The following is a 26,852-nucleotide window of genomic DNA, read 5'->3' on the forward strand; positions in this document are numbered from 1 at the left end:
CACCTCTTAGGGAATTGAAAACCTCTTTTTAGAAGGTTATCTTGAGTGAGAATCTTATTATGATTTACTATTCAATAGAAAAAAAGAAGTAATTTTAGGTAGTATCATTTGGTTTCAAACAGATCTCTAGTCAAGATTAACTCTTGGGAGGCTAAGCATTAGATTATAACTAGAAGCAATATAGAATAGTTTCTTATAGAGTTGTTGGTCTAAATGATCTCATCCTTTAAAAGGTGAACAAAAAGTTGAAATAACAGAGGTAAATTTGGAAGTCCTCCATAACATTGATAACCTTGATGTAGTCACATAGATTTTTCTCTCTTTTTTTTTGTGGCTATCTTTTATTGAGCATCCTTCTAAGAAAATCCCAAAGAAATTATAAATCTCTTTTTAGCCTTGAAATTTGAATGCTCTTGAGGCCCACACCACCATTTTTTATTTTTTTTACATACTATATCCCAACTGATCAATGGTAGAGTTTGTTTTTCTTTTGTGCCTATTTAGAGGAATTTATTTTGAAATTTCTCTATTTTCTCAACCATACTTTTAGGGATATTGAAGAGGGATTAAAAATATACTTTAGTTTTTTGAAGAGAATCCTTAACAAGTTAGAACTTACCAACCTAACTTAACAATTTAGCTATCCATCTAGCTGATTTTATTTTGAATTCTTTCTAGAATACCATATTATTACTTAGGGTGAATCTTTTTGATAGAAAGAGGAAGCCCTACATAAGTAATAAATAAGCTTTCTTTAACACATACCAAAAATTTAACAATCTTATTTTCCAAGAGATCCTATCTAGTATATATGAAGTATAGCACACTTTCCTTGTAATTTATATGTTAACCAAATGCAACAACATACTAATTAAGCATTCCTTTCCAATTCATTGGTTTCATGAGAAGTCCCCAAAAAGATAGAATCATTGATAAACTACTGGTAAGGTGAGGGGTTTAAGGAGGTAGATTTGAAACCATTCAACTCTTGAGAGGCAACTAACTTGTTAATGTTTCTTCCTATAACCTCATCCACCATAATGAAGAGGTAGGGAGAGACGAGATCCCCTTGCCTTAAACCCTCTCCCATTGTTGAAATTTTTATAGGGCTATCATTGACCATAACATGGAATTTTGGGGCGATGACACATTCTTGAAACAATTGGAGCAATTTACCCCTAAACTTGTATTTCCTTAGAACAATAAATAAAAACCCCAAGAAACCCATCATACCCAATTTCTCACTTTTATTTATTGAGTGGATGGCGATAACAACATCCAAGATTTGCCTACTAGGATCAAATCCATTCTAGTTCCAAGAGATCACTTTATGGAGGGGAGGCTTTAATATGTGAACAAGGAACTTGGAGAAATTCTTATAAATAGTGTTGCAAAGGTTGTTAATTAGTTTGAATTATGGATTACTATGAGTTGAAGATGTTGAGAATTGATTAACCAAGGTATTAGAAAATCAAGATTTGTTAGATGAACAAATGTGGAACTTCAAACACATTATATGTCTATTTGCTTCACTTATACAAGCATGGATGCTATATACCTCAAATGATGATGTAAGATGATAATGTAATTAGGATGCTCTATGATGCTTTCATGTGAATGCTCCATCTAGTTTTCTTGTATGATTTAATAAATAATAATGAGTGTCCTTAACTATAACACTATGACACACACATCCAAACAATGTGTTAGGTTGGCTCACAATGGTTAGTAGGATGAAGTTGATAAGGTTTAATTTAAAATTTTAAAAATTAAAAGCTTGATGCACAAATAAGTGCACAAAAGTGACCTATGCCAATTACCAAATTAGTGAATGGAAAATATAGAAATCAAAGTTGGTTCCTAAGGATAAGTGATTATAAAGATAGACTGAAATAATATAATGAACTATTTTTGACACAAAAATACACTACTTATAGACTTGTTTTTGTATAAAGGATACTATATTCCAAATGGGTCCAAAACATTAAAAAAAAGGATGGTGTGAGAGTTTTACCATTATAATTACATACTTACAAATTGATTTCAACAAAAAAAATTTATTTTAATAACAAGTTAGAAACCATGGATTTAAAATTAAATTAGAGAACTTGAACTTAATAAATTGCACTCACAATCCTAAGCTTAAATTTGATAGTTGACATTTCTATCAAGCTATTTTTTGTGATGGTTATCTATTCAAAATTGTCCATCAATAAATTATATATTTATATAGTCATTTTTTTTTCTAAAAAATGAATTTCATGTGATACAATCTTCTCAAAATTTTAAATATATTTTAAACAAAAATATCTAAATGGAACCATATTGCCATCAAATTTACACCCACTCATGACTCTTGCAAACACACACTATGCAACTATTTGCACATGCTTGCATAGTTTTTTCTATTCAAGTCCAAATAATGCCAAATGTAGAAAAGAAACGAAACCAAATGCAAGCAAAATATTTTAGTTTTTGTCTAATCAAAATTTAGATGAACTTAAACATTTATATTTAAGGTTGGAATCTCATGTGAGGGCTCAAGAAATTATTTTGAAAGAGCATGAGATTTCACAAAGTAAAAAAATACTAATGATTAAGAATCCTTTTCTCAATAATAACTCTTGGTCTTCCACAAGTTGTGATTCTAATGGTCTAAGCTGATGCTCTATCTAGAGTATAAAAAATAATAACACTCTATTTTTTAGTTTGAAGGTTTAAGTGAGACAAGACTAAAAATTGCTCTGTCAACTCAATTCTTTTATAAGACTTTTTATTTTACTAGTTTTTTTATTATATCTATTTATTTATTAAATTAAATATATAAAATAATTAAATTTATAAAACCATCAACATTTATAAATTTAAATTAAATATATAAAATAGTTAAATTTATAAAACCATCAACATTTATAAATTTAGAAGTTAAACTTTTGAATTATTAGTAAAGAAGCCCCCTCCATAAGAACCCCATCCTAATGCGCGGTGTCCACTGCCGTGCCAGTGGCAACATTTGCTCTCGATCTGCCCCAAGCCTGCAACGATGTAGACGATTTTCGGATATGGACAAAATATTCACCATCAGGTTAAACTGTTGTTTGAGAATGTGAGATTTATCTAATAACATGCGTTAGATGTAGTAAACCATTGTACAACATTCATCCAATTTTAAAAGGTGAAAGAATTTAATAATCCCTTTAAACCCAGGAAGGTGAATAATTGGTACACTGGATGCTTAAATGTCCACAGCCACATACCTCCAAAACGTAGCTCAACCTCAACACAAAACATTGAAAACATACAAATTGATTGCTCTCACAGAACTCACATAATATGCTCTAGCTTCTGCTTCAAACAGAGTATGATAAAAGCTGGGTGTCTCTCTGGCTATGCATTTGGTGTCAACTCCTCATGCTTTCCTCAGGTATTCTTCTTCTTTTGCATTCTTTTTTAATAAAAAATTATTCCGCATTTGCATTAATCATTTGTTTCCCTAATTTTATACCCTGCCCGGTTGTTTGTTGTGAAAAGAGTAGTGCTATTATACTGCTATGAATCTTTAACTGGGTTTGTGCAGCTGCAAACAGGTGCAATGCCCTTTACTCCCCTTTTTGCAAACTTTACTCACCTGAAAAAAACCAAACTTTGTTTTCAATGGAAGCAAGCTTCAAAAACAAACGGATATTCTCTCGCAGCAGTCCACACCGCTACCTCACCTTCGGAAATCACCTCTGAAGAGCAAAATGTGGGAGGTGATGTGCAGGATAATTGTGGGAATGGTTACAGTGAGGATGAGAAAGAACTTGACCCAAAAGAGGCTCAAAGGAGAATGAGAATTGGTAAAGCCAACAAGGGAAAGATGCCTTGGAACAAGGGCAGGAAGCATAGTCCAGGTATTTCCTAACGCGACTGGTTCCCTCTTTTTTAAATTTCGTTGGCCGCCAATGGTTTATCAGGGATTATGGCAAGCGTTTTGTGCTTCATTACACAAGTTTTGTGTCCACGAACAATTTGGAGTGAATACATACTGCATCCGGTTGAGGTTTCTGTTAATCAGGGATATCTGACAAATGCTTAGCTATATTTCGTAGTGCAGTGGTGAAAGTGCCAAATGCCTACCCTTTAGAAAATCTCCAAAACAAAAGAAGTATCGCATCAAATATGGGGGTCGGCATTGATTTTTAAACTTAAATTACCATAGACCTATTTGAATCTGGAAACTGAATCTGATATCGTACCGAATCCACAGCATTAAAATAATTGAATGTGTTTTGAGGAGGCAGACCAACGAAGCGAGGCTTCTTTAATATCAGCAGCACCTGCCGATGAGCCCTTTGCAGTAAATATTTTTTTTTTTTTCCATTGAATATGGCTAGATATAAATCAGGCAATAATGCCCATAAGTGGTCAAGAATTGGCAATGCGAATGGCTGAAAAAGCATGCAGTGAGAATTGATACAGCGTTTCCAAATAGACTATATGAGGCTCTTGAAGAAAAGACAATCCAAAGAAACAAAAACATGGAGTGGCATATGCAATGCTTAAAAACCCAAATCTGTGTCAAGCAACTATTCTCGCACTATTCAAGTCCAGAAGAAATTGATGATGGACTTCATATGGATCCTTTTCATTGCAGCTGAAAGGGGGAATTGTCTCACTGATCTTGTATATGGTGTTTGTTACCAATATAATAATATATCCTATGACTTGGGCCAGCAGAAAGTAGGAAGTGTAATTTCAACTCTGCTGCATATATTTTGAGTCTTATAAAAATTACCATTTAATAATTTAGAAGAAGACTGTCAAAAGATTTAAACTAAATTCAGGCTGTCAGCAATAAAATTTCATAAGTTAGAGCTGTAAACTTTCAATCCTACTCCAATAGCTGCTGGGAATGCCCATTTGAACAGTAACCTCTCTGACTTCTGTATTTCCAGGATTAATCACATTTCATGGGGGGATAGCGTCTTCAATGGTATTAGCTTCTATGTCATGCCAGTGGCAATGTAAGATGAGTATACAATAATAAAAACAAACAAATAATAGGATATGATAAACTCTTGAATAATAAACATTTAATAAACAGTAAACTACAAATGACAGTTTTGGAGATTCCTCACCCCTTTACTTTAGATGCATTTATCAGAACAATTGAATATATTCGATCAAGCAACATTTATCAATTGAATTCAGAATATATTTGACCAAGTCTTCCTATACATCAAAGTTACTTTAAGGAATACCTGTTAGCGGTGGACTAGGTAAGGTTCGGTCTTTGTATTGCTGTTAAATCACATGAAACTCTTAAATTGATTTTCATCTAGTGAGGCTCTGGGCTCAAACGTTAACCCATGCTTTTTAGGATGTCTGAGTGTGTATTTTGACTCCAGAGAACTATTTAGCAGGAGATATGCACTGGTTACTGGAGGCCAGTTAATCTGTATCAAACGAAAATTACACATATTTGCTGGAGGAATCTCCCCAGCTCTACAAGTGGTGAAATCCCAACAGTCTCATTTTTGCATACATGAAAAAGAGAATTTGCAGTACCCGATTGGTCTTGAACAAACAGATTTTCGCTATCAATTGGGCTTCTTCTCAATCAAGAGGATTTTCTCTACCCAATCGGAAGAGCAAATTCTTTTTGGTTTTACTTTTATTTGAACCTTGGTAGTGATTTCTGTTGGAAGATTCTATTATAGACAAATCCAGATAACTTTGAAAGATGAAAAAGTATGTGAAGCCCTAACTGACAAAATTCATATAACTGAGGGCCACTTTTAATACAGAATATTGAAGTAAAATTGAAATGTGGTTTTCCTAGTAGTTTAAGTACTAAAATGCCTTCTCTTAAAAGGTGAATCTTAGATGCTAAAAGGAATTTCCAAAACATTACAATTAGGTTGTCTTGCATTGGCAATATACTTGAAATAATTTATGCTAAATATTTCCAAACGATAGCATATTAAACAATAAACTGCAATAAACTTACGGAAAGGCCTTAGGGCATGGGTTAAAGTAGACTATTGATAACTTCAGGAATGGGAACTGGAAAACATATAAGTTTAAGTGAAACTCCATCTCTGTTAACTCAGCAAGTTCTTTATCAAATCTTCACTAAAACTTTTCAAGAAATAAAATTAAAATTAATTGAATATAAATAGTTTAGAGGATTTACTTTATTGAGCTGTAGCTAACGCTAGCTGATTTCTTCAACACAACACGGTGTAAAATGGGAATATATCAGTCCGGATTCATGAATTTCATTTTTTAAACCTGTCTGGTAAGGTCCCATACTTTTATTTTAGCTATTAGATGCTGTATTTACTTCATTTTTTATGATGACAGTAGGTACAATTTGGCTCTAGGTTTGATTTGTACTTGAAGAATGTTCTCAGTGTGACATGTGAAGCAAGGAAGAAAAACCCATAAAATACTAATTAAAATTATCTTCTGCTGGCTATGGAAAGCAGCGCATGTTATGTTTTAATTAGTCTTCACTGACAGTCAGTATGTAACAGGCCCTGTCACAAGTCTAAGACTGGGAAGTTGGCAGTAAGGAAGAGCAATCTATGTGCACATTTATTGGAGACCTTGTACATAACCCAAATATTGTTGTCTGAGAAGGGCTGGAAGTTATCATAATTGGCATTGAGACCTTGTACATAACCCAAATATTGTTGTCTGAGAAGGGCTGTAAGTTATCATAATTGGCATTTCCTGTAATTAGTGACTAATTATTGCTTTTCCACATCAATATCCTCATCAGCTGTAGCATCTTTCCTATTGTAGGTCAAGCCTGGGTTCTGAAATATAAATGTTTTCTTCCCAATCTGGCCATCTGCATGCTTGTTTTTCTAAACTCTATTTTTTATATTTATCTAACTTTGTAAGACATATAGTTCAAAGTTCAACCAAGTTTTCCTATTTCCAACCATGTCAATCAATCAACATTTTTAAGCATGCATATTAATTTGTTTCTCCTGGTGTTCACGGTGTGTAAAACTTTCATTGGCTGATTATAGTTACTGAAACAAAATATAGAACTTTTTTGCACAACCTATTTTAGTATATGCATAAGTTACTTAAAACCAGACCTGATCTTAATCCAGGCTGGTGTTGATGAATAAGTTTTACGTTTTACATTTTATCACAATGAGAATGAAGGCATATTTTTCTCATTTTGGCTGTATCAGAAACGGTATAGAAAATTGTAATTTTGTGCCATCCAACACAACTGTCTTTCACTTTTATTATTTGCAGAGACACTTGCGCGTATCAAGGAGAGGACCAAGCAAGCTATGCAAAACCCCAAGGTGATGTCATGTAAGAACTGGGAGTTGTGCTTGGAAATTGAACAATATTTCCTCTTTTCTTAGTTTTAAATGCACAGGGAATCAAACATGAAGTTGACTAAACTTTGGGTTGAATTCACACTTGAAATTGTAGGTGAAATTGAAGCTTGCACAAGCACAGCATTTGCGAGCAACATCAGAAAAGTAAGCTCCATTTCTTTCACTATCTTGAGCTTGTTTGAACTCTGTGTGTGTGTGTGTGTGTGTGTGTGTGTACACATTAGACTGGGTATCTTAGAGTAGCCTATTAGTTTGGTCATATCTGTCCCAAGTTCTGTTGAGCATTTGTCACATGCCCTGATTCTCAACAGAACTCCAGATATGTGACAATTGGATAATTTTCTAATTTATCTTATGCTTATAATATTTTCTTGTGCCCTGAATTAACCTATTCAACATGTATATGATGTTCCCATACCATAATGTTAATATACAATGCAATGTTTATTGGTTAATATGGCTATAAGCCTATAGGAGTCTGGCTTGACCTGGCTTAGTGTACAAACTCTTTAAAAAGATAATTTGGAGGCTGTCTTACTAAATTGCTTATCTGTGGGGATTGCGCTTCTACAAATTGTGAAAACAATTTGCAATCATATGGATCCCTCTTTTTGGAATTCTGTAATGTTTCACTATCTTGGAAATTAATGGGAATTTCTAATGAGCAGATGGAAATTTCTGGAGAAATTTCCAGTACATCTGGAAACATTAAAAGCAATATGTGACAATTCCCAGAGTTTGTGGGGGCTTCTTTTGTTGGACTTCATCTGTGGGGAAGTGACAAGATTTTATAAAATTTCTGACTTTGCTTTCAGGAGTTTCTGAATAGTTGCAAGGAAATAAGGACTTTTGAAGAAACATGCAATAGGGTTACAGGGAAATGACAAAATACCAATGTTGGTGTTCAGAAATATAAAATATTACAAGATCTGTAAGTGAAAATTAATAAATGAGAATTTTTTATAAACATTTAACAATACTTGCAAAATGTACACTGCTAATGAAGAATACAACATGGAAGGCCACAAGATGTCAGAAAATGAGATGACTTGAAGAGATTTCAAACAAGATCAACCAGAAATCCTTAGCCTCTGCAATGTTCTGGGATAAGGCTCTATTCCATTACCTGGAGATGTTCAAAATAAATATTGTATGGGACAGCTGTACTTAAGCTACATAGTAAGTGATTACTGGATATGCTTGAAAGTCTTTTTCTAATAATGAGATTAAGCGTACAAATTTTTAAAGTACACCCTATTGATGTGTTTTTTATGCACTTCATACACAGAGTAAAATACCAAGTATTTTATCATCTCTTGAACAAAATCCTCTCGAATACTAAGCGATGTGATCATACGAGGTGACCGCAAGGTTTCTACTGTCAGGTCTTGACTTTATACATGGATAGACTCAATGTGTTTGATGTGATATTTGCTGGAATCACAAGGGGGACTTATGTTGAACATGAATGTTTCTGGAACATAAAGACTTACTTAACTTGGAAAACAAATAGCAAAAGGAATTTAAGGTTTAAAAAAACTAATTTAATCCTAAGAATGTAGGGAGTAGGGACTAATTGTTGATTGGGTGTGACCAAACCAAGCTTTGTTTCACCATCAAGGAACAATTACACAAAATTGGTGAAATCTCCTAAGGATAAACGAATGATTTTCATATCACCAATACACATCAACCACATGAACAATGAGCATGAAGTAATAGAAGTTAAGCTTTCACACAAGTTCTATTGACTACGCACTGTAATTTGCAATCAACAAATTACAAGTAGTATGTACATTAGGTACACCATTCATCAACAATGATATCTTCCATTCATCTAACCAACTTTAAATCAAATGAAAAGTAGAGACCATGCAACATGTTGAATTAACATAGAGAATTCACCATAACTTCAATGAAAACAATGTCTCTTACAACAAGATCTTGACAACAATCTTTGCCTTCTCCTATTCTAACTTCTAATTCCTAATTGTTGTCTATTGATCCACTATTTTCTATTGATCCCCCATTAACCCCCTTTACAAATGAGAGCACTAAGCCTTATATAGAGGTCTCATTACATTTCAATGGCTCAGATTGATTCACAATCAATGGCCGAGATTACATAGTGAAAACCCTAATTAGGATTAGTTAAAATAACTCCTTTTCGGCCAGTGAGAAAATTACAATGATTTGAAGATGTGTATTACATTGAATGTGAACCAATAGAAGATGAGGTTAGGTATCTCAAACTTTGTGTCTTTATGAGATCCATCAGGTTCATTGTATTTGGACATTTTGACTTAGGACCTTTTGATTGGTTGAATGATGACTGGGATGCCACCTCAGCTTGCCTTGTAGACCTGATTAACTTGCCTTGCTCCATTGAATCTTTCACTTTGAAGTCCTTCCCCTTGGAGTACTAGCAATAATTCTTGGATTTCCCGAGGAAATTCAAGATTGTAAAACATCCTTTCTATCTTCATTGCTATGTTTTGATCTTGTTCTCTTGTAATGTTATTCCTTGTCCTTGACTCCTTCATGAAGTTGGGACCTTCCATATTGCAATTGTGATGTTGTCCTTTTAATATGCTTGTGAAGTCCTTTCTCCAAATTGTACCTTCATCTTCTCTTGAATTTGAACCTTGATTCCTCCTCATAGCATTGTTTGAGTTTTTTCATAGTGAAGTCCTTCACTCCACGCTCCATACACCACATTGCTTGCATCCAACCTAAAAAAGAGAGAAAAAATTAAAATCTTGATTATGAATGAAACCTTAAGTAATCAAAATGCAAGATAATTCACAAAACTCGCTTCTTGAAACCCTTCAAAAATATGGAATTTGTCCTTCATATTAAAATTTCAAGGAAAATTGATTAAAATCTTCGAATTTGACCTCAAATCTGATTGCTAAGATCTGAAAGGATGTCCTAAAGATCCTTATTTATAAATGATGAGGGATTTGATCTGTGATCAGCTCACTTAAATTTTCTCTCGCAACGATTAATCTCCCACAATTTGCCTCCTAATGCTGAATTCCTTATGCTTGTTGTGGTTTTGAATATCTTCTTCCCTTTGGTGCGAACTTGTTTCTATTCTTGGAGTGGACTTCTAACAACTTTCCTTGCTGCGAATTTGCTGTGGTAGTATCTTTGATGCGAACTTAGGAGAGCAGATTCAAATTTGATTTTAATTAGGTGCTTCTCTCCTTCATTATATATGTCTTTCTTATCAACAATCGCATCCCTTCACCTTTCTTGCACAGCCGACTTGCCTTAAAAACATTTAATGTTTGCTTAAAATTTGTATTTGTTTTGCACTTAATGCCTAAGCCGACATCCTTACGTTTCATGTGATTCTTCAGTAACCATTAATTAAAGCACTTAGTCTTGCATCAATTGAAGGTAGAAATTCAATAAACATAGGGACAGAATGAATTCCTATAAAATTCGCTCCAACCTTAGTTCATTCCATCAAATGCAATGGTGGAAAATCGATACGTATAGCCTTATAGGGACAAGGTTAGTCCCTATCTTGAATTCACATTACCTAAGCATGTTTTATCCACAAGTGGAAACCCGATCTGTATAGGGACAGAATTTTGTCCTTATGACAATTCATCTTACCTTAGCACATTCACCTCCAAGTGGAAAGTCGATATGTATAGGGACAATTTTAATCCTTATGGAATTTGCATTAATCCTTAGCAGATTTTCACTTAGTGGAGATTCAATGGGGATAGGGACAATTTAGGCCCTATGAATTTGTTCAATGCTTGCTAGGTAATTTTTCTGGTGGGAATTCGACTTGTATGGGGACTTTTGATCCTCATTTTGTCCCTACTTTTGTCCTTATTTTAGACAGGACTTCCCATAGGGAAGTTGATTTTGATGTGTTGAGTGGGAAATATATATGTATAGTGACAAATTTGATCCCTATTTTGTCCTTAAGCTTGTTTCATCTCCTTTCATCTTCCACTTAGTGGAAATTCGATTTGTATAGGGATAATTTAGTCCCTACTTTTGTCCTTATTTTTGTTGCAATCCCCATTAGGAAATTCGATCTTCATGTTCTGAATGGAAAATTGATACTCATAGGGACTTTTTGATCCCTATTTTTGTCCTTATGAAAGTTTTTACTTAGTCTTTTCAATGCCTTGAAGAGTGGCAATTCGACCTCCATAGGGATAAATTGATCCCTATTTTTGTCCATACTTTTGATGTAACCCCCCTTAGGTAAGTTGATTTTTAGGCTTGGAGTGGAGAATCGAACCTCATAGGGACAAAGTGATCCCTATTTTTGCTTAGTGGTGATTTAACTTCCATAGGGACTAAATGGATTTTCAACATTAATTTCTTCAATTCAAACCCTTAGGAGTGGAAAATTGGTCTCCATGGGGACTTTTTATCTGTCATCACATAATTCACATTAGCTTGCAACCACTTGGACAACTTTAGCATTCTAGATGACTTCCTTGCAATTTGAAGCTTTTTGCATTCTTTGATGACATTTCTTGCTTCATGACAACTTTGACAACATTAGCTAATTGACAACTTCAATCTTGATATAACACCCTCTCACAAGCAAAGGTTAAAACCAGGAATTTATTGCTAAGCCAAGACAATCTAAGCAAAACATCTACCTAAAAAGAAAAAAAGTGGGGGTCCTCATTTGCAATGGGATGATGTGTGAAAATGTCACAACACACCGTAACTACAGGTAACCACAATATAACAAAACATCTTCAATTGCAGAATATTTTATATTAATGAATAATGACCAACAACTAACTTGATCTAAATGTTTCATAAAGGCCTTTTTGAAATAGTTGACGAGTATAGATTATTTTGTGTATGTTCTGAACTTGTAAAAAATTGCAAATGCAAATCAGGAAACACTGTAATTTATTGGCACAAACTACTAATATGGATTACCCCTTTTTCCCATTTAGAACCACAGATAAAACTTTTGTGCACATAGACATCCTAATTTCTAACCCTTCTAACTGTACCATTATAGGCTTTGATAATAGGTATGCTGCAAATATGCTAGAGTTTTTCATGCAAAATTCAGTAAAATGCATCTTATTTTTCTCGAGCTCATTTATTTATTTTGCATCAGTGTCATGTTCCCCATTTATAGTAGAAATAATTAATATAAATTTTGCCATATAATATGTTAAATCATGTTAAAATTATATTATACTATATTACATTGATATAAAAATGATATTATATTATAAATTTACATTTTATATCTTGAATGATGTTATTATATTAACAATGTATATTAATTTACATTCTTATATATAGAATAATGCTGTTGTATGAACAATGTACATTAATTTGCATTTTTATATTGAATGATGTTAACAATATACATTTTATTAAAATAATGCCATTGTATTAAAATATATATTCTATTTGCTGACCGATTTCCCCAAGGCCCTATAACCATTCATATGAAATGGAGGTTTGCTATCAATTAATTGCGTACTCCAAATTAGTTTATGGAGGGTCCCACCGGATGAGAGGGTAGTGACCCTTCAAAAAGAGGTGCTACCAAGTAGGAAGAATCGTGGCTTTTCACCACGACGGGGTAGGATAAATACCCCCGTGCCAATTTGGAGACAGCGGAAAAAACAGAAAAGAAAATCTGGGAAAAGGATAAGGAGAATCGGGTCTACCAGCCAAGAAAGAAAAGAGTAATCAGAGCAGTGACAGGTAAGAATACTTTGACTCTCTGACTTAATATTAAACAGGTCAGCCAGTATTTTACATATATAAAAAAATCCAAAATGTGCATCCATAAATATGAATTAAAACGGCTGTTCTTAACATAGATTAATGACAATTAATTTAATGAAAATTTATAGACAAATTATATATTTTTTTATTCAAGTAGCATTAAAAGTACAGTATGGTGAAACATAACATATAAATACTTACCCAATCCGAGGCACACATAATACAATCAAAGTTGGGTTGCATAATTTACTGAAATGCTGTCAATTCATATAGTAATATAGGAAATAATAAATTAATTAATTGAACACTGTCAATAGATAATTTTGATACAAAGTGATGCTCAGAAAATATGAATGGTAATCCAATAAAAGGCAGTAATGTAATATTGTAACATGATAACTATGTCAGATGTAATTGATTATCATAATGTGATGGATTGAATAAATTTAATAAATGGTTCATTGTAAAGAGGGACTCTCTTTTAAGTATGCCACTCCAAAGTGGATGCCTAACACCTGCCACTTGGAGCCAAGAGGGTTGAAGCATCTGCTCTTGGGATTAAGAGAGAAGGTGGTCGTGATGGGGGGAACGGTGATAGAACACCTCGCTGGGTACGCCATTTCATGATGGATACCTAACACCTGTTATATGGAGCCAAGGGGGATATGGTATCTGCCCTTGGGCCTAGGAGGATTGGTTTCTTGGACACCCTATCCAACTAGCCTACCCTAATGGGCTAAGGAAATTGACTGGTAACTGACTTTCAATCTGACTTTATATAATAAACTGATTATACCCAACAAATTGTAATTCTAAACAGTAACTTATATAGCAGAATTGATATCATTAATATAATTTCATTGGTATATGTTTCAGTTTTACAAGTATTATTTCGTGTGTTCTCTCTCTAATCTCTGTTGCAGGAAACCAGTATACAAAGTTATGCCCATAAAATTTAATTACCCATCTTTTAGATTTGGGTGAATTTAGGTTAATCTCAAGTATAACTAATTAGGGGACATTACGGTGGTATCAGAGCATGATTCTGCTAGCCTGTTGGAGGAACTTGCTTTAACGACTACTCAGTTAGAACTAATTATTCAGCTCTCTTCTTAAATAAATCAGAAATTGAATTGATCTGGCCAGCATTGCATTCTTATGAGTGTGCCTCTAACTGCTTCATGTCTAATATGGTTTGAGCATGCCTACTCCTTGGGTGTTTTATATGTACACTTCCCTCATGTATACCTTGTGCTTGCACCATGCCTGTCATGTGTCTGGCATATGTGTTTTATATCTTACATGTATTTGTTTTACTTCATGAATGAGATGTTTTCAGATGTCTATTCCATGAATGCCTCTCTCTTGTATGCTTCATGATTGATGTGTCTTCAGCATGTCCACTCCATGAGTACCTTTCTCATATATGCTTATATCTTATGTGTATTTATGTATTACTTCATGGTTTACATGTATGATTCATGTCTTACATGTATTCATATGTATGGTTTGTGCTTTACATAGCTCCTTCATGCCTTATGTGCATTACTTCATGCCTTGCATATTTTCATGTATGCTACTTCTTGGCTTACATGTATCCATTATTTCATGTTTGATGTGTACACTTCATGTCTTATGGTACTTGTGTATACCTTATGCTATGTGTGTGCTTCATGCCTTAAGTGAATTCATGTGTACACTTCATGCGTACACTTCATGCTTTACATGTATTCGTGCCTTATGTGTATACTCTATGTTTTGCATGGATGCTTCTTGCCTTGTGTACTTTCATTTGTATACTTTGTACTTTACACCTTATGTGTATTCGTGTGTATGACTCATGCCTTATGTATTCATCCGTATGCTTCATACTTGATGTATTGGATTCATACATAAAGTGTTTTCTGTATACCTTTCTCATGTATGCTTCTGCCTCTATGTGTATTGCTTCATAGCTTACCCATGTTTATGTTTCAAGATTTACATGACTTCATGCCTTGTGTGCATTTGTGTGTATTACTTCATACCCTGCGTGGATGCTTCGTGTCTTACATACATTTTATGCTTCATGCCTTGCATGTATGCATTTAATTGCTTCATGCCTTCCATGTGTTTATGTCCACGCTTCATCCATTGATGCACTTTGTATCTCATGCAATGGCTTCATGTATTTTCAGCATGAATGCTTTTTGTCTTAAATGGATGCTTCATATCTTAAATGTTTCAACATGATTACTTCCTTTGTGTGTGTGTGCGTCTTCCTTGAATATGCTTGGTTATTGGTTATTCTTTGAGTATACTTTATGAGTACTATACTCTTGATGAGGTGCATGTTTTAAATCACCAAGGCCCTTCTTTTGCAAAAACGAGTCTCATACTCATAATAACATGGGAAGGACAACGTAGGGATTATTGAAACATGACCATACTATGAAAACCTATATGAAGGAAGAATGTATGAGAGTACAATTGCTCAAACCATGAAGTAAAAAGTATAGAAAGTTGCCTATAAATTGTCATTAAAGGAGAAAGGAAACATGTTTAGCCATTTAATATATTTGTGTGTAAGAACCTACCAAGGGTTCTCAACTCAAACAATGGAGGTTTAGTTGAACCTGTTGCGTTTTATGTTTTGTATTTTGCAATTTCTAACAACAAGGCTAGTTTTGAACAAATAGTATGCAAAAAGCAACATTGGAAAGAGCTGAAAATTAATTGAACTTCATAAAATTAGGATTATCAAACCCTTATTACATCCAATTTGCATAAACACCTTCAATAAAGAAATCAAACAAGACCAGGAAGATTTATTGTCAAATACCTCAAATTTATGAAACCCCTTATTTATCCTTGTTGCCGTACAACAACAAATAATGACAGCAAAATTATTTATCAGTCCAAACTACTCGGAATGGTGAGTTTAGCAGCTCAAACTGAAGCTACCAGCTAGGCGTCTCCTTTAGGATTTATTTCAGAATTTTTAGACTCCTTCAACAAAATCGTACCCTTTCAAGGAAGAAAGGTACGACAGATTTGCAGGCTGTACATGCACAAAAACCCCAGCTGTAAACACACTTATTTTTGCCTCTGTTCTGACTCTGTGGTTGCAATCAATCCTTTGCATAAAATGAATAAAACCTTTTCTAATCTGCCCAATCTTGGTTCCTGGATAAAACCAACTGAAAGCAAAATCAACTGATATTTCATAGCCTCTAATACTGATGCACAAAAATCCACCGTTTTCCTGTACCGATACTTTCAAAACATCTGTAGGAAGAAACCCCTGCTGAAACCCTCAAGCCAAAGTTTCCTTAAAGCAAACTCAATATCAAATCTTAACATAATGAAAAAAAGACCTAAAAACTTCTTTTATCTCTTCCCTTTAGGGTTTTGCGTGATTCCCAAGAAAAGTACGATTTGGCATTAAATGATGTTTTAACTTTTAATATTTATTTTTGACTATTGAAGCTTCAAAAATAAATCTCTTTTCAATTTAATATAAAAATGACCCCATTCGATGAGAAATAGATCCTCACTTAAGTTATAACTTAAAGTGACTTAAAAATATTAAAACATTAAAGTTCGTCATTTAATATTTAATTAAAGTAATTAAATATTAATATCTCTCTAAGTATCCATCAGGATTGACGGCATCAGAATTGCTTGCCGTCAGAACTGGAGACTGCCAAGCCATACTCTGCCACTACCCAACCCATTGGCTAAAAATAGCAAGATTGCTAAAAATAGAAAGTGTCTCAAAAGGAGTCCTAGAGACCTCAAATGAAAGCTAGTCATGTAATGCTCACTTTGAAGATGAAGAATCAATCTCCGGGAGACTCTCTAACCAACCTCATCAGCCTACGAGGGTCAGTGATAGGCTAATCTACTTAGCTGACAGATGTCAACTAGAAGGGGACATCACATTGTGATACATATGATCTCAATCTACCAACTAAGTTTATCAATATGTCAATTTCCAACCATAGCAATCTATATGCGTACAAACTGTATGGCAAAAAGGGGGTGATGCTAGATCTCTGTAATTAAGAAATTGAAATCATATTCATTACTCACTTATATTTAGTAACTACGATATCCATGATATTCACACTATCAACTAAGATTTCTCATTGACTAGTTATACTCTAACTATTGACGTTGAGTTAAGTATAGCTATTATTAACCTTTTCCCATCATCATCTAGACCTATTTAATCAAGATCAAATATCTTTTACATTCTACAAATACAACCTTTATACGTTTTGAGAAATTTATCTCATTAAATGTCTTAACTATCGACTTAGACATATTCCTCCAACAATTTATAAAACAAGAAATTTAGACGTGTATTCCTCTCATGAACAATATGTAATAATGGAGTAAAATCTATCATTTGGGGCTTCCACAAAATCACTTCGGCAATCGTAAGTGGTATTTAACTCTTTGTACCAAAAGATCTTCTATTCTCTAACTGCTTATCACACATTGTGAAACATCATATAGAGTATGACTAAACGATATCAAGCTTCTTTACAAATGTTATAGCATTTTACTCTCTTCCAAACAATTGTGTTAGGGTACAACTATCATATAAACGGTGAGATTCAGTGAACTAATTCCTAAAGGTCTCCAATTTATATGGCATAGCCAACATGGTCATTACACAATTGAGGTCATATATGTATGTCATGCTTCTAATCCTCCTCTCAATAGATGGGAAGTTCACCCTTGCTTGTCTCAAAAGATACCCATAAGACCAACCAAGAAGGCTCTTACGAATACAATTGATGAGAGAAAAACTTGTCTTAAGACTACAAATCTTCAAGGGCTAGTTAGGGGTCCTCACATTGAGATGGTTTTATTAAAACGATCATTGCTTGAGGATAAGCAATCTCGGGAAGGGAGGACTGTCATGTCCCCCATTTATAGTAGAAATAATTAATATAAATTCTGCCATATAATATGTTAAATCATGTTAAAATTATATTATATAAAAATGATATTATATTATAAATTTACATTTTATATCTTGAGTGATATAACAATGTATATTAATTTACATTCTTATATATAGAGTAATGCTGTTGTATTAACAATGTACATTAATTTGCATTTTTATATTGAATGATGTTACAATATACATTATATTAAAATAATGCCATTGTATTAAAATATATATTCTATTTGCTGACCGATTTCCCCAAGGCCCTATAACCATTCATATGAAATGGAGGTTTGCTATCAATTAATTACGTACTCCAAATTAGTTTATGGAGGGTCCCACCGGATGAGAGGGTAGTGACCCTTCAAAAAGAGGTGCTACCAAGTAGGAAGAATCGTGGCTTTTCACCACGATGGGGTAGGATAAATACCCCCGTGCCAATTTGGAGACAGCGGAAAAAACAGAAAATAAAATCTGGGAAAAGGATATGGAGAATCGGGTCTGCCAGCCAAGAAAGAAAAGAGTAATCAGAGCAGTGACAGGTAAGAATACTTTGACTCTCTGACTTAATATTAAACAGGTCAGCCAGTATTTTACATATATAAAAAAATCCAAACCGTGCATCCATAAATATGAATTAAAACGGATGTTCTTAACACAGATTAATGACAATTAATTTAATGAAAATTTATAGACAAATTGTATATATTTTTATTCAAGTAAGCATTAAAAGTACAGTATGGTGAAACATAACATATAAATACTTAACACAGATTAATGACGATTAATTTAATGAAAATTGATAGACAAATTGTATATATTTTTATTCAAGCAAGCATTAAAAGTACAGTATGGTGAAACATAACATATAAATGCTTACACATTCCGAGGCACACATAATACAATCAAAGTCGGGTTGCATAATTTACTGAAATGCTGTCAATTCATATAATAATATAGGAAATAATAAATTAATTACTTGAACACTGTCAATAGATAATTTTGATACAAAGTGATGCTTAGAAAATATGAATGGTAATCCAATAAAAGGCACTAATGTAATATTTTAACATGATAACTATGTCAGATGTAATTGATTATCATAATGTGATGGATTGAATAAATATAATAAATGGTTCATTGTGAAGAGGGACTCTCTTTTAAGTATGCCACTCCAAAGTGGATGCCTAACACCTGCCACTTGGAGCCAAGAGGGATGAAGCATCTGCTCTTGGGCTTAAGAGAGAAGGTGGTCGTGATGAGGGGAATGGCGATAGAACACCTCACTGGTTATGCCACTTCATGATGGATGCCTAACACCTGCCATATGAAGCCAAGGGGGATATGGTATCTGCCCTTGGGCCTAGGAGGATTGGTTTCTTGGACACCCTATCCAACTAGCCTACCCTAATGGGCTAAGGAAATTGACTGGTAACTGACTTTCAATCTGACTTTATATAATAAACTGATTATACCCAACAAATTGTAATTCTAAACAGTAACTAATATAGCAGAATTGATATCATTAATATAATTTCATTGGTATATGTCTCAGTTTTACAAGTATTATTTCATGTGTTCTCTAATCTTTGTTGCAGGAAACCAGTATACAAAGTTATGCCCATAAAATTTAATTACCCATCTTTTAGATTTGGGCGAATTTAGGTTAATCTCAAGTATAACTAATTAGGGGACATTACAATTAGCTAGTGGCTCAAGTACGTAAACACTCCATGCACTTATTTTGGAGATTGGAAATGACTACCAGGGCTCAGCATATGATGTTCTATACAGCGATGGTTTCTAGAAGTTTCTGTCACTTGTGATACTGTTAAATGTTGATTTCTTGTCTCCTGAAGAAGTTTACCCTAATGTTTCTGCTGTTCCCTAACATATTTACCCCTATTTACAATTCTTCTATTTTAAAATATTTCCAAGTACTCATTTTCTATTCTTAGTGCAACATTCTATTCTATGCTTTGTAAAATTTTAACAAGTAATGAAGACATTTTCATCCATTTTTACGTCATACCTTTCTTTCTTAGGAAATAGATTCATCTCTTTCTATCATTGACAGTTTATTTCCACTGAATTGTTAATAATTCTTTTTGTATATATTAATAACTGAAAGATTTACTTGTGCAGTAAGGAGAGGAAAGAAGAAATACGTGAAATTCTGAGGACAGCAAGCAAAGCACGTTGGAAGAGATCAGTGTTGCTGCAAACATGTATAATTGATTGGAAAGAGAGCATTGCAGAATCAGCAAGGAGTGGAGTTGATGGTGAAGATGAGTTACATTGGGATAGTTATAATACTTTGAAAGAAGATATACACCAAGAGTGGTTGCAGGCTATTGCAGCCAACAAGTCCATTCAAAAGGAGAATACAGGCAGGAGAGCTGCAAAACCAGCAGAACAACGGCAAAAAATAGCAGAGTCCATCAAAGCCAAATGGGCAGATCCTGTAAGGGCATTATTGAAATCTTAAAGAGGCATGTGTATGCATCTCATGTTTTTTCATTCTCTTGTCCATAGGCACTGAACTGCACTCAACAATTTGTTTATCACTAGTTTTTGAAATACCTGTTTCCAGGAGTACCGGAAAAATGTGATGATTGGAAGGAAGAAGACAGAAAAGTCAAACCACTTGATGGTGCCTAAAACACGCGTTGCAATGGAAGACAAAAAGAGAGAAAAGTGCTCAAGACCAAGAAAACAACTGTTAGACAAAAATTCTGATCATAGAAAACAAAAAAAAGCAAGGTCCATTCATAAGAATAAATTGCAACCACGATATTCAGACCCACAGGCAGAGGCCAAATTACAGATGATAAAGAGAATTCGAGCGCAACGGGCAGACCTGGAACTGGATAAAAGAGAAGCTACAGAGCGAGCAATGTATGGCTTGAAATTTTTACTTTTCTCTTTGGACCCCTTGGCTGTTAATAAAATACACATGCTTTCTATTCATTTATTGTCTCTGTAAGGATAGCAGACTAGTTTTGAATAGATTTAGGAAGTATATAATAGATTGCAGATATGCTTCATTCTGAGATGTGGATGTATCTATGGATGAACAGGTTGCTAATATCAGAAGCCTTAAAAGCGGCAAAAGCCTTGGAGTCTGCTGCAACTGTCGATACTTCAGTGCGAACTTTTCTTTTGGAAATTCGTGGACTCATTGATGAGGCCATGCATTCAATGCAAATCGCAGAATCTGGCAGTAGTACCAATACATCCATGATAGAAAGTGTTTTTAACAGACCAACTTATAGAGCCACTCATTTTGTGGACAAATCTGAGGTAGCTGATGCTGCAATAGCTGTTTCTGATGATAATAATGGAGTGCATCAAATATCTGTGACCAAGAGCAGGCAAGAATATGAAAACTCTCTGCTTGCATACAAGTCAGAAACATACCTAGGAAGCGAAATATCAAGAAGCTTATACCATGATTCTCATGAATCCAGCCATCCCATTTCATCCCCTAAAATTGGCCCATCAGAAGTTTCTGGGTACATTAATTCTTGTATAGGCTCTGAACTTGAGGGAAGAAGTGACTTAGTTAGTGAAGAAGATGCTATGTTTTCTGTAGAAAGAAATTCTGTTGGGCAAATCGCTACGTTGATTGATAAACAGGACAATCCTGATTGAAAAGGTGATACAGAGACTGCAGAGAACATCCCAAAGGACATAATGTCATCTATGCTATGCAATATGCCTGGTATTGAATACTCAATGCATGATACTGATGAGAAATTTGGAGTAACACCTTTCCAGACAGTAAAATATGAGAAGAAAAACTTGTTGCGAGGCAGATTAATTGAGGTGGAAGAGGATTAAAAATGTGTAACATACCGTTTGTTCTATTTTTTGAGAGGACAGATCCATTAATTGTTCCATTTTCTCTATTGTTTAGAATCCTTTATTTTGGAGAAACTGGTGCACTATGAAAAGAGTTGCAAGATATCTGGTTTTCTTCACATTGTGTTGCCCCTCAATTTTCGTTTAGATGGTTGTAAATTCAAATAATTTATGTGCTTTTGCATTGGAAACCAGCTTTCTTATGCTATCACACCATATTCTCATTAACTGAAAAAAATGATAGATGCACAAACAAGTAACAGTTCCAGAATTCTCTAGCTTATTAGATTGGCCACAATTTTGACACTATTTCATCTCTCTTATTCTGTTATGAGATTTGATAATAATTATCGTTCTAACTGTGCGTAGTTAAGTTGATCAGTGTCCAAAATGCATTGCTTGATTACACTTCAATGAGATCCTTTGTTTAGAACCTAGAATTTGCATTAAAAAAATCAGATCTGGTGGTTTGGAGTTTGAACCAGCCTAATATGATGCAGTTTTATTCAATCTGTTCTAAAGGTTCTATTTCATGTGTTTTATGCATTGCTTTCTTTACCTACTGAGAAATATATACACCATTCCTTTTAGACATCTGGCTGTGCTAGTGACAACAATTCTGGTATTAATGTTATAAGAATGGTTCATTCTTCTTCTGAAATACATGGTATAAAAGTAGGCGCATTTTGCTGCGGGTGGAATTTATTACTGCTTGTGAAGAACAGTTTTGGTGCCTTTTGAAGTTTATGATGCTACCCTTTTATATATCTAAACCTAATAGGATTTGCTGGCTAACACAGCCCAGATTATTAGTAAAATCAAAGTTCGGACTCGGCTCGGATTCAGCAAGGCCGACTCGACTCGTAACTCGGCTATGACTCGGCAAAATAAAAAAACCCTTGAAATTAAGAGGTTTTTAACAATTTCATGCACCCATTATTGAATATAGCCCAATTATAATGTGTGTTAGCTTGTTATGCCATGAAAGGCATGCTGGTAGAGTATCTACTTGTTTGGGGCTTCTGTTTAGTATTTTCTTTGGCCAAATTGAAATTTTGGGAGCACCAACATGAGACATCATGAATATCTTCACTTGGAAACTATAAGGAGTGCTTGTGTATGGTAGCATTAAATAGTGTGCTTGTTGAACTTAGGTTTTACCTTGGGACTATAGTTGACCTTGGTCTTTCTTGGACCTCTTAGTTTTTAGGCTATATATATGTTGGATGGAAGGGGGAATTGTGAGGCCAGAAGGGTTTGAAAATATGCTCCTCAGAAACATGTCCCTTGCCAAAAATAACCTTGTGCCCCATGGGGGGATTTTTTGGGATGTGGGGGCAGGTAGGAAATGTCCCCAACTCACCCCCTTTTTTCAAAATTTTAAGAAACATCCCTATTGTGAGGTACTCACACATCGCCCCATTGCAAATGAAGACCCCCACTTTTTGTTTTCTAGGGTTAGATCTTTTAGTTTTGTTGTTGGTCATTTTAGTGTCTTAGCCTTTGCATTGAAGGGATTGAGTTTCTCAAAGGTCATCAAATCAAGTGGATCTCCTCAAGGTGGAGTGAAGGAGGTTAGCTCAGTTGAGTGATTAGGGGTTATTTAGATCATTCCTAGGGTTTTTGTGTACTATCTGGTCACGCTTCAAGTTGCTAAATCAAACCTTGGTTGAATGCATAGTGTCCTCCTAGGTCTCGTCCCTTACATCAAGGTCAGAGTGAACTCGCCTTAAAAGTCTGGAATGTCATCTTGATCCTGAAATAGCTTGAAATTTGACTAAGTCTGGAAATTTGAAGGATCCTCCAAAAACTAGATTTTGCATTATAACTCATGGAGGTCCAAAACCACTCTCAAACATCCTGACAATATATATGGAATATAACTTAAAGTATAAGTTCTTATACTTAAATGTTATATTCCATATATGAATCTTGATAGAGACTAACTTGTCAAACAAGTCAAAACATTGACCTACCATGGCCGAGTCTTGGAGCTTGGACTCGGCGAGTTTTGCCATAACTCGCCTGACTCGCGAGTCAGGGGAGTTATGGTCAAAACTTGCCGAGTCCGAGTCCCGAGTCAGCAAAACTCGCCGAGCTTGGCTCGAAGAGTCAGGTGAGTTATGGTCAAAACTCGCCGAGTCCGAGTCCTGAGTCAGCAAAACTCGCCGAGCTTGGCTCGACTCGCCAACTCGGCGAACTCGCCTAACTCGCGGTGAGTTTGGGAACTCTGAGTAAAATTGTTTCCTTGCATTATTTATCTTTAGCTCTTGAAGTGTGTGGAATGGTGCAACTAGTCAGGCGAGTTATGGCAAAATTCGCCGAGTCCGAGTCCCGAGTCAGCAAAACTCGCCGAGCTTGGCTCGACGAGTCAGGCGAGTTATGGTCAAAACTCGCCGAGTCCGAGTCCCGAGTCAGCAAAACTCGCCGAGCTTGGCTCGACTCGCCAACTTGGCGAACTCGCCTGACTCGCGGTGAGTTTGGGAACTCTGAGTAAAATTGTTTCCTTGCATTATTTATCTTTAGCTCTTGAAGTGTGTGGAATGGTGCAACTGATATTCATCAAATTTCTTGAGACTGAAAATAACAGTTGTGAAATTTGAACAAAGATTTAGGTCTAATTTGAATTTGCCGCAAGTTTGGTTGTGTCGCATGGCGACAAGAATTTAGAAGACCTAGATGACTGTTTTCAACCACAATCCAATCATTATACATTTGAACCATGTTAAGCAAAAGAACACGGTAGCAGAACTCAGACAAAGCTGTTACTCACGAAATGAACATGTATGGTGCCAAGTATCTCAACCATCAGCCAAGCTATATTGGGTACTTATAATATGAGTAGGACAACTTTCAAGATATTCATACAATCATATAAGAAAATGTAAGAAAATGGGATCATACCTGCTCACATGGAAAGTTCTAGTTATAAAGGTTACGGAGTAGGATTAGGATTAGAGTAAGATAATCACATAAGTATTACGGAATATAGTTGGTAAGACCTGTCAATTCTCAAACCGTATAACAGAAAGGTGTATTTGACAAAGAAATATCTTACTTATGTCGATCTATATAATGTTGAAGTATCACAAATCTCAGGATCAGTCTGAATATATGAAGTTCCTTGAAAACATTAGAACTGCGAAAGTTTGGTTTATCTCAAATAACTATATAAATAAATTCTCTATATAGCAGTCAGCAGCTCTTCATCGAAGATCATTTAACCACAATATCCCAAGCAGGGTAAAATTTTAAAGTTGAGCAAGAACACCAATGATTGTGCGGAGGATAAGATTCGAAAGACATCATCTAAGATAAGGATAGGATAGATAGGTCACTTACCATTCTCTAGTTATTATTTGAGTAACGGAAGATGTAAATGGCAGAGTTGGAATATAGCCTAGATAACCAAATATGATAAGAATGTAAGAAAATATGTGATGTGAACATGATGAATATAGAAAAGTATAGAGGAAGATATAAGATGTATAAGAAGATATAATATTTCTAAATACAAATACATCATCATATTTAATGTGTTATGTGTTGTTTTCTATGTGTAGTTAATCAATTAGTCCTCTGTAAAGATAGTCTTCGATTAGGATTTAATCCCTTTGCTCTCTTTATATGACTGAATTCGGGGTATAAACTACAACATTTATAAAGTACTTGGGGTTCAAAACTTCGGTTTGTGTTCCTCAAATTTCTTGCTAACATTGGTTTCATAATTAGGACCTTGGTTAGGTTATATAAAGGATAGTAGGAAAACATTCATATTTCAAAATTTTAAACCAGATATCAAAGGAAGAAGGATGAAAAAGATATGAAAATCTGTGGCACTACCTCTTGGTGTCTACCCTATGAGAGAGAGTTAGGCACCAAGGGGATGGAGAATGGAAAGGGAGAGGGTTTCAGAGGGAATCCTTGAAGAGATGTGCCCAATAGAAAAGCTGTTGAATAATTACCATCAGAAACAATAAAGGAGTAATGTAATCTCAAACCAAACACACATGCGGTAAAAGGAGTAAAGAAAAGTGCGAGATTAAGGAGCAAATTTGAATTTGCACAAAAAGTGAATATGGCTAGCCCAAATGGTGAAGAGAGTAAACAAAGACATCTTGTTGAAAGAGAGGAAAGATACCACAAAAGGATGAAAATTGTAGAGAATATGAGAATTGAGTGCACTAATGAGGGTGTTGTTGAGCGCACCAAGGTGGGTACTATTGATGAGAAGATAAAAGAAAACATAGAAGATGATTGGAAGACCCTAAAGAAACCAAATTATCTTGGGAAAAAGTAAGACAATTAATAACTTGTTTAAAGGATAACAATAACTTGCTGTTAGGGGATTGTAGTAGCATAGAGGTCCCACCCCTACCACAACTTTCTAAAAGTCTTAAAATTTGACCAGATCTATCAAACCTAATAGTGAAGCTAGATGGTAGACTTCTAGAATTCTTGAAGACTCTGGAAAAGGTCCTAACTAGTAGAATATTTGGAAGAAATAGTAAATAGAAGTATACAAAAATTAAGGAGAGAGGAAATAGAGAAAGAAGAAATATGTCATTAACAAACAGAAAGGTGAAGAGATGTTTGAATAGTCACAACCCTTGGACTAGGATCCATCCCCTAAGATGTATAAGACTAGAAGAATTTTGGTAAAAGAGATAACCAAAGTAAAGAGGAAGGAGAAAGAGAAGAAAAATAAGTCGATTGGGAATTGGGAAGAGATACTTGTGAATGAGTATTTTGATATAAAGTTGGTGAGAGATAAGGCAAAGAACAAAAGCCTCATATAGTGTAGAGTGTGAAGAAAGAGGAAGGAGATAAAAGTAGTCAACAAATTTGCAAACCTTAATTGGAGAAGTAGAACAAAATGGAATCATTAATCAAAATCCTAATGTTCAACAATGGCCCCATCATGAAGCACACATTCATATTGG

General features: G+C 34.7%; 1 protein-coding gene across 3 annotated transcripts; it reads left to right on the plus strand.

Annotated features, from left to right (window-relative positions):
• The first annotated feature begins 2,978 nt into the window (after positions 1-2,978).
• Positions 2,979-22,012, plus strand: LOC131072080 (uncharacterized). 3 transcript variants are annotated; one of them, XM_059218488.1, is made up of 7 exons: positions 2,979-3,424; positions 3,588-3,893; positions 7,264-7,316; positions 7,450-7,499; positions 20,191-20,509; positions 20,639-20,943; positions 21,126-22,012. In XM_059218488.1, the coding sequence occupies exons 1-7, from the start codon at positions 3,412-3,414 to the stop codon at positions 21,697-21,699; spliced, it is 1,620 nt and encodes a 539-aa protein (XP_059074471.1). In that variant the 5' UTR covers positions 2,979-3,411; the 3' UTR covers positions 21,700-22,012. The 3 variants fall into 3 exon arrangements, with proteins under 3 accessions (XP_059074471.1, XP_057864099.2, XP_057864103.2); XM_058008116.2 differs by having other exon boundaries at positions 2,980-3,424; positions 3,578-3,893; XM_058008120.2 differs by lacking the exon at positions 3,588-3,893 and having other exon boundaries at positions 2,980-3,424.
• The last annotated feature ends 4,840 nt before the right edge of the window (positions 22,013-26,852 follow it).

The sequence above is a fragment of the Cryptomeria japonica genome, chromosome 3 (assembly GCF_030272615.1).
Source record: "Cryptomeria japonica chromosome 3, Sugi_1.0, whole genome shotgun sequence".
Taxonomy (NCBI): domain Eukaryota; kingdom Viridiplantae; phylum Streptophyta; class Pinopsida; order Cupressales; family Cupressaceae; genus Cryptomeria; species Cryptomeria japonica.

What these genes read in the sequence shown, in the direction of transcription:
- LOC131072080 (XM_058008116.2), top strand. Translation starts at nt 3,362, where the DNA reads ATGATAAAAGCTGGGTGTCTCTCTGGCTATGCATTTGGTGTCAACTCC. An exon ending in GGGCAGGAAGCATAGTCCAG is followed by an intron (nt 3,894 to 7,263) that starts GTATTTCCTAAC and finishes TATTATTTGCAG; the next exon opens with AGACACTTGCGCGTATCAAG. An exon ending in AAGCTATGCAAAACCCCAAG is followed by an intron (nt 7,317 to 7,449) that starts GTGATGTCATGT and finishes TTGAAATTGTAG; the next exon opens with GTGAAATTGAAGCTTGCACA.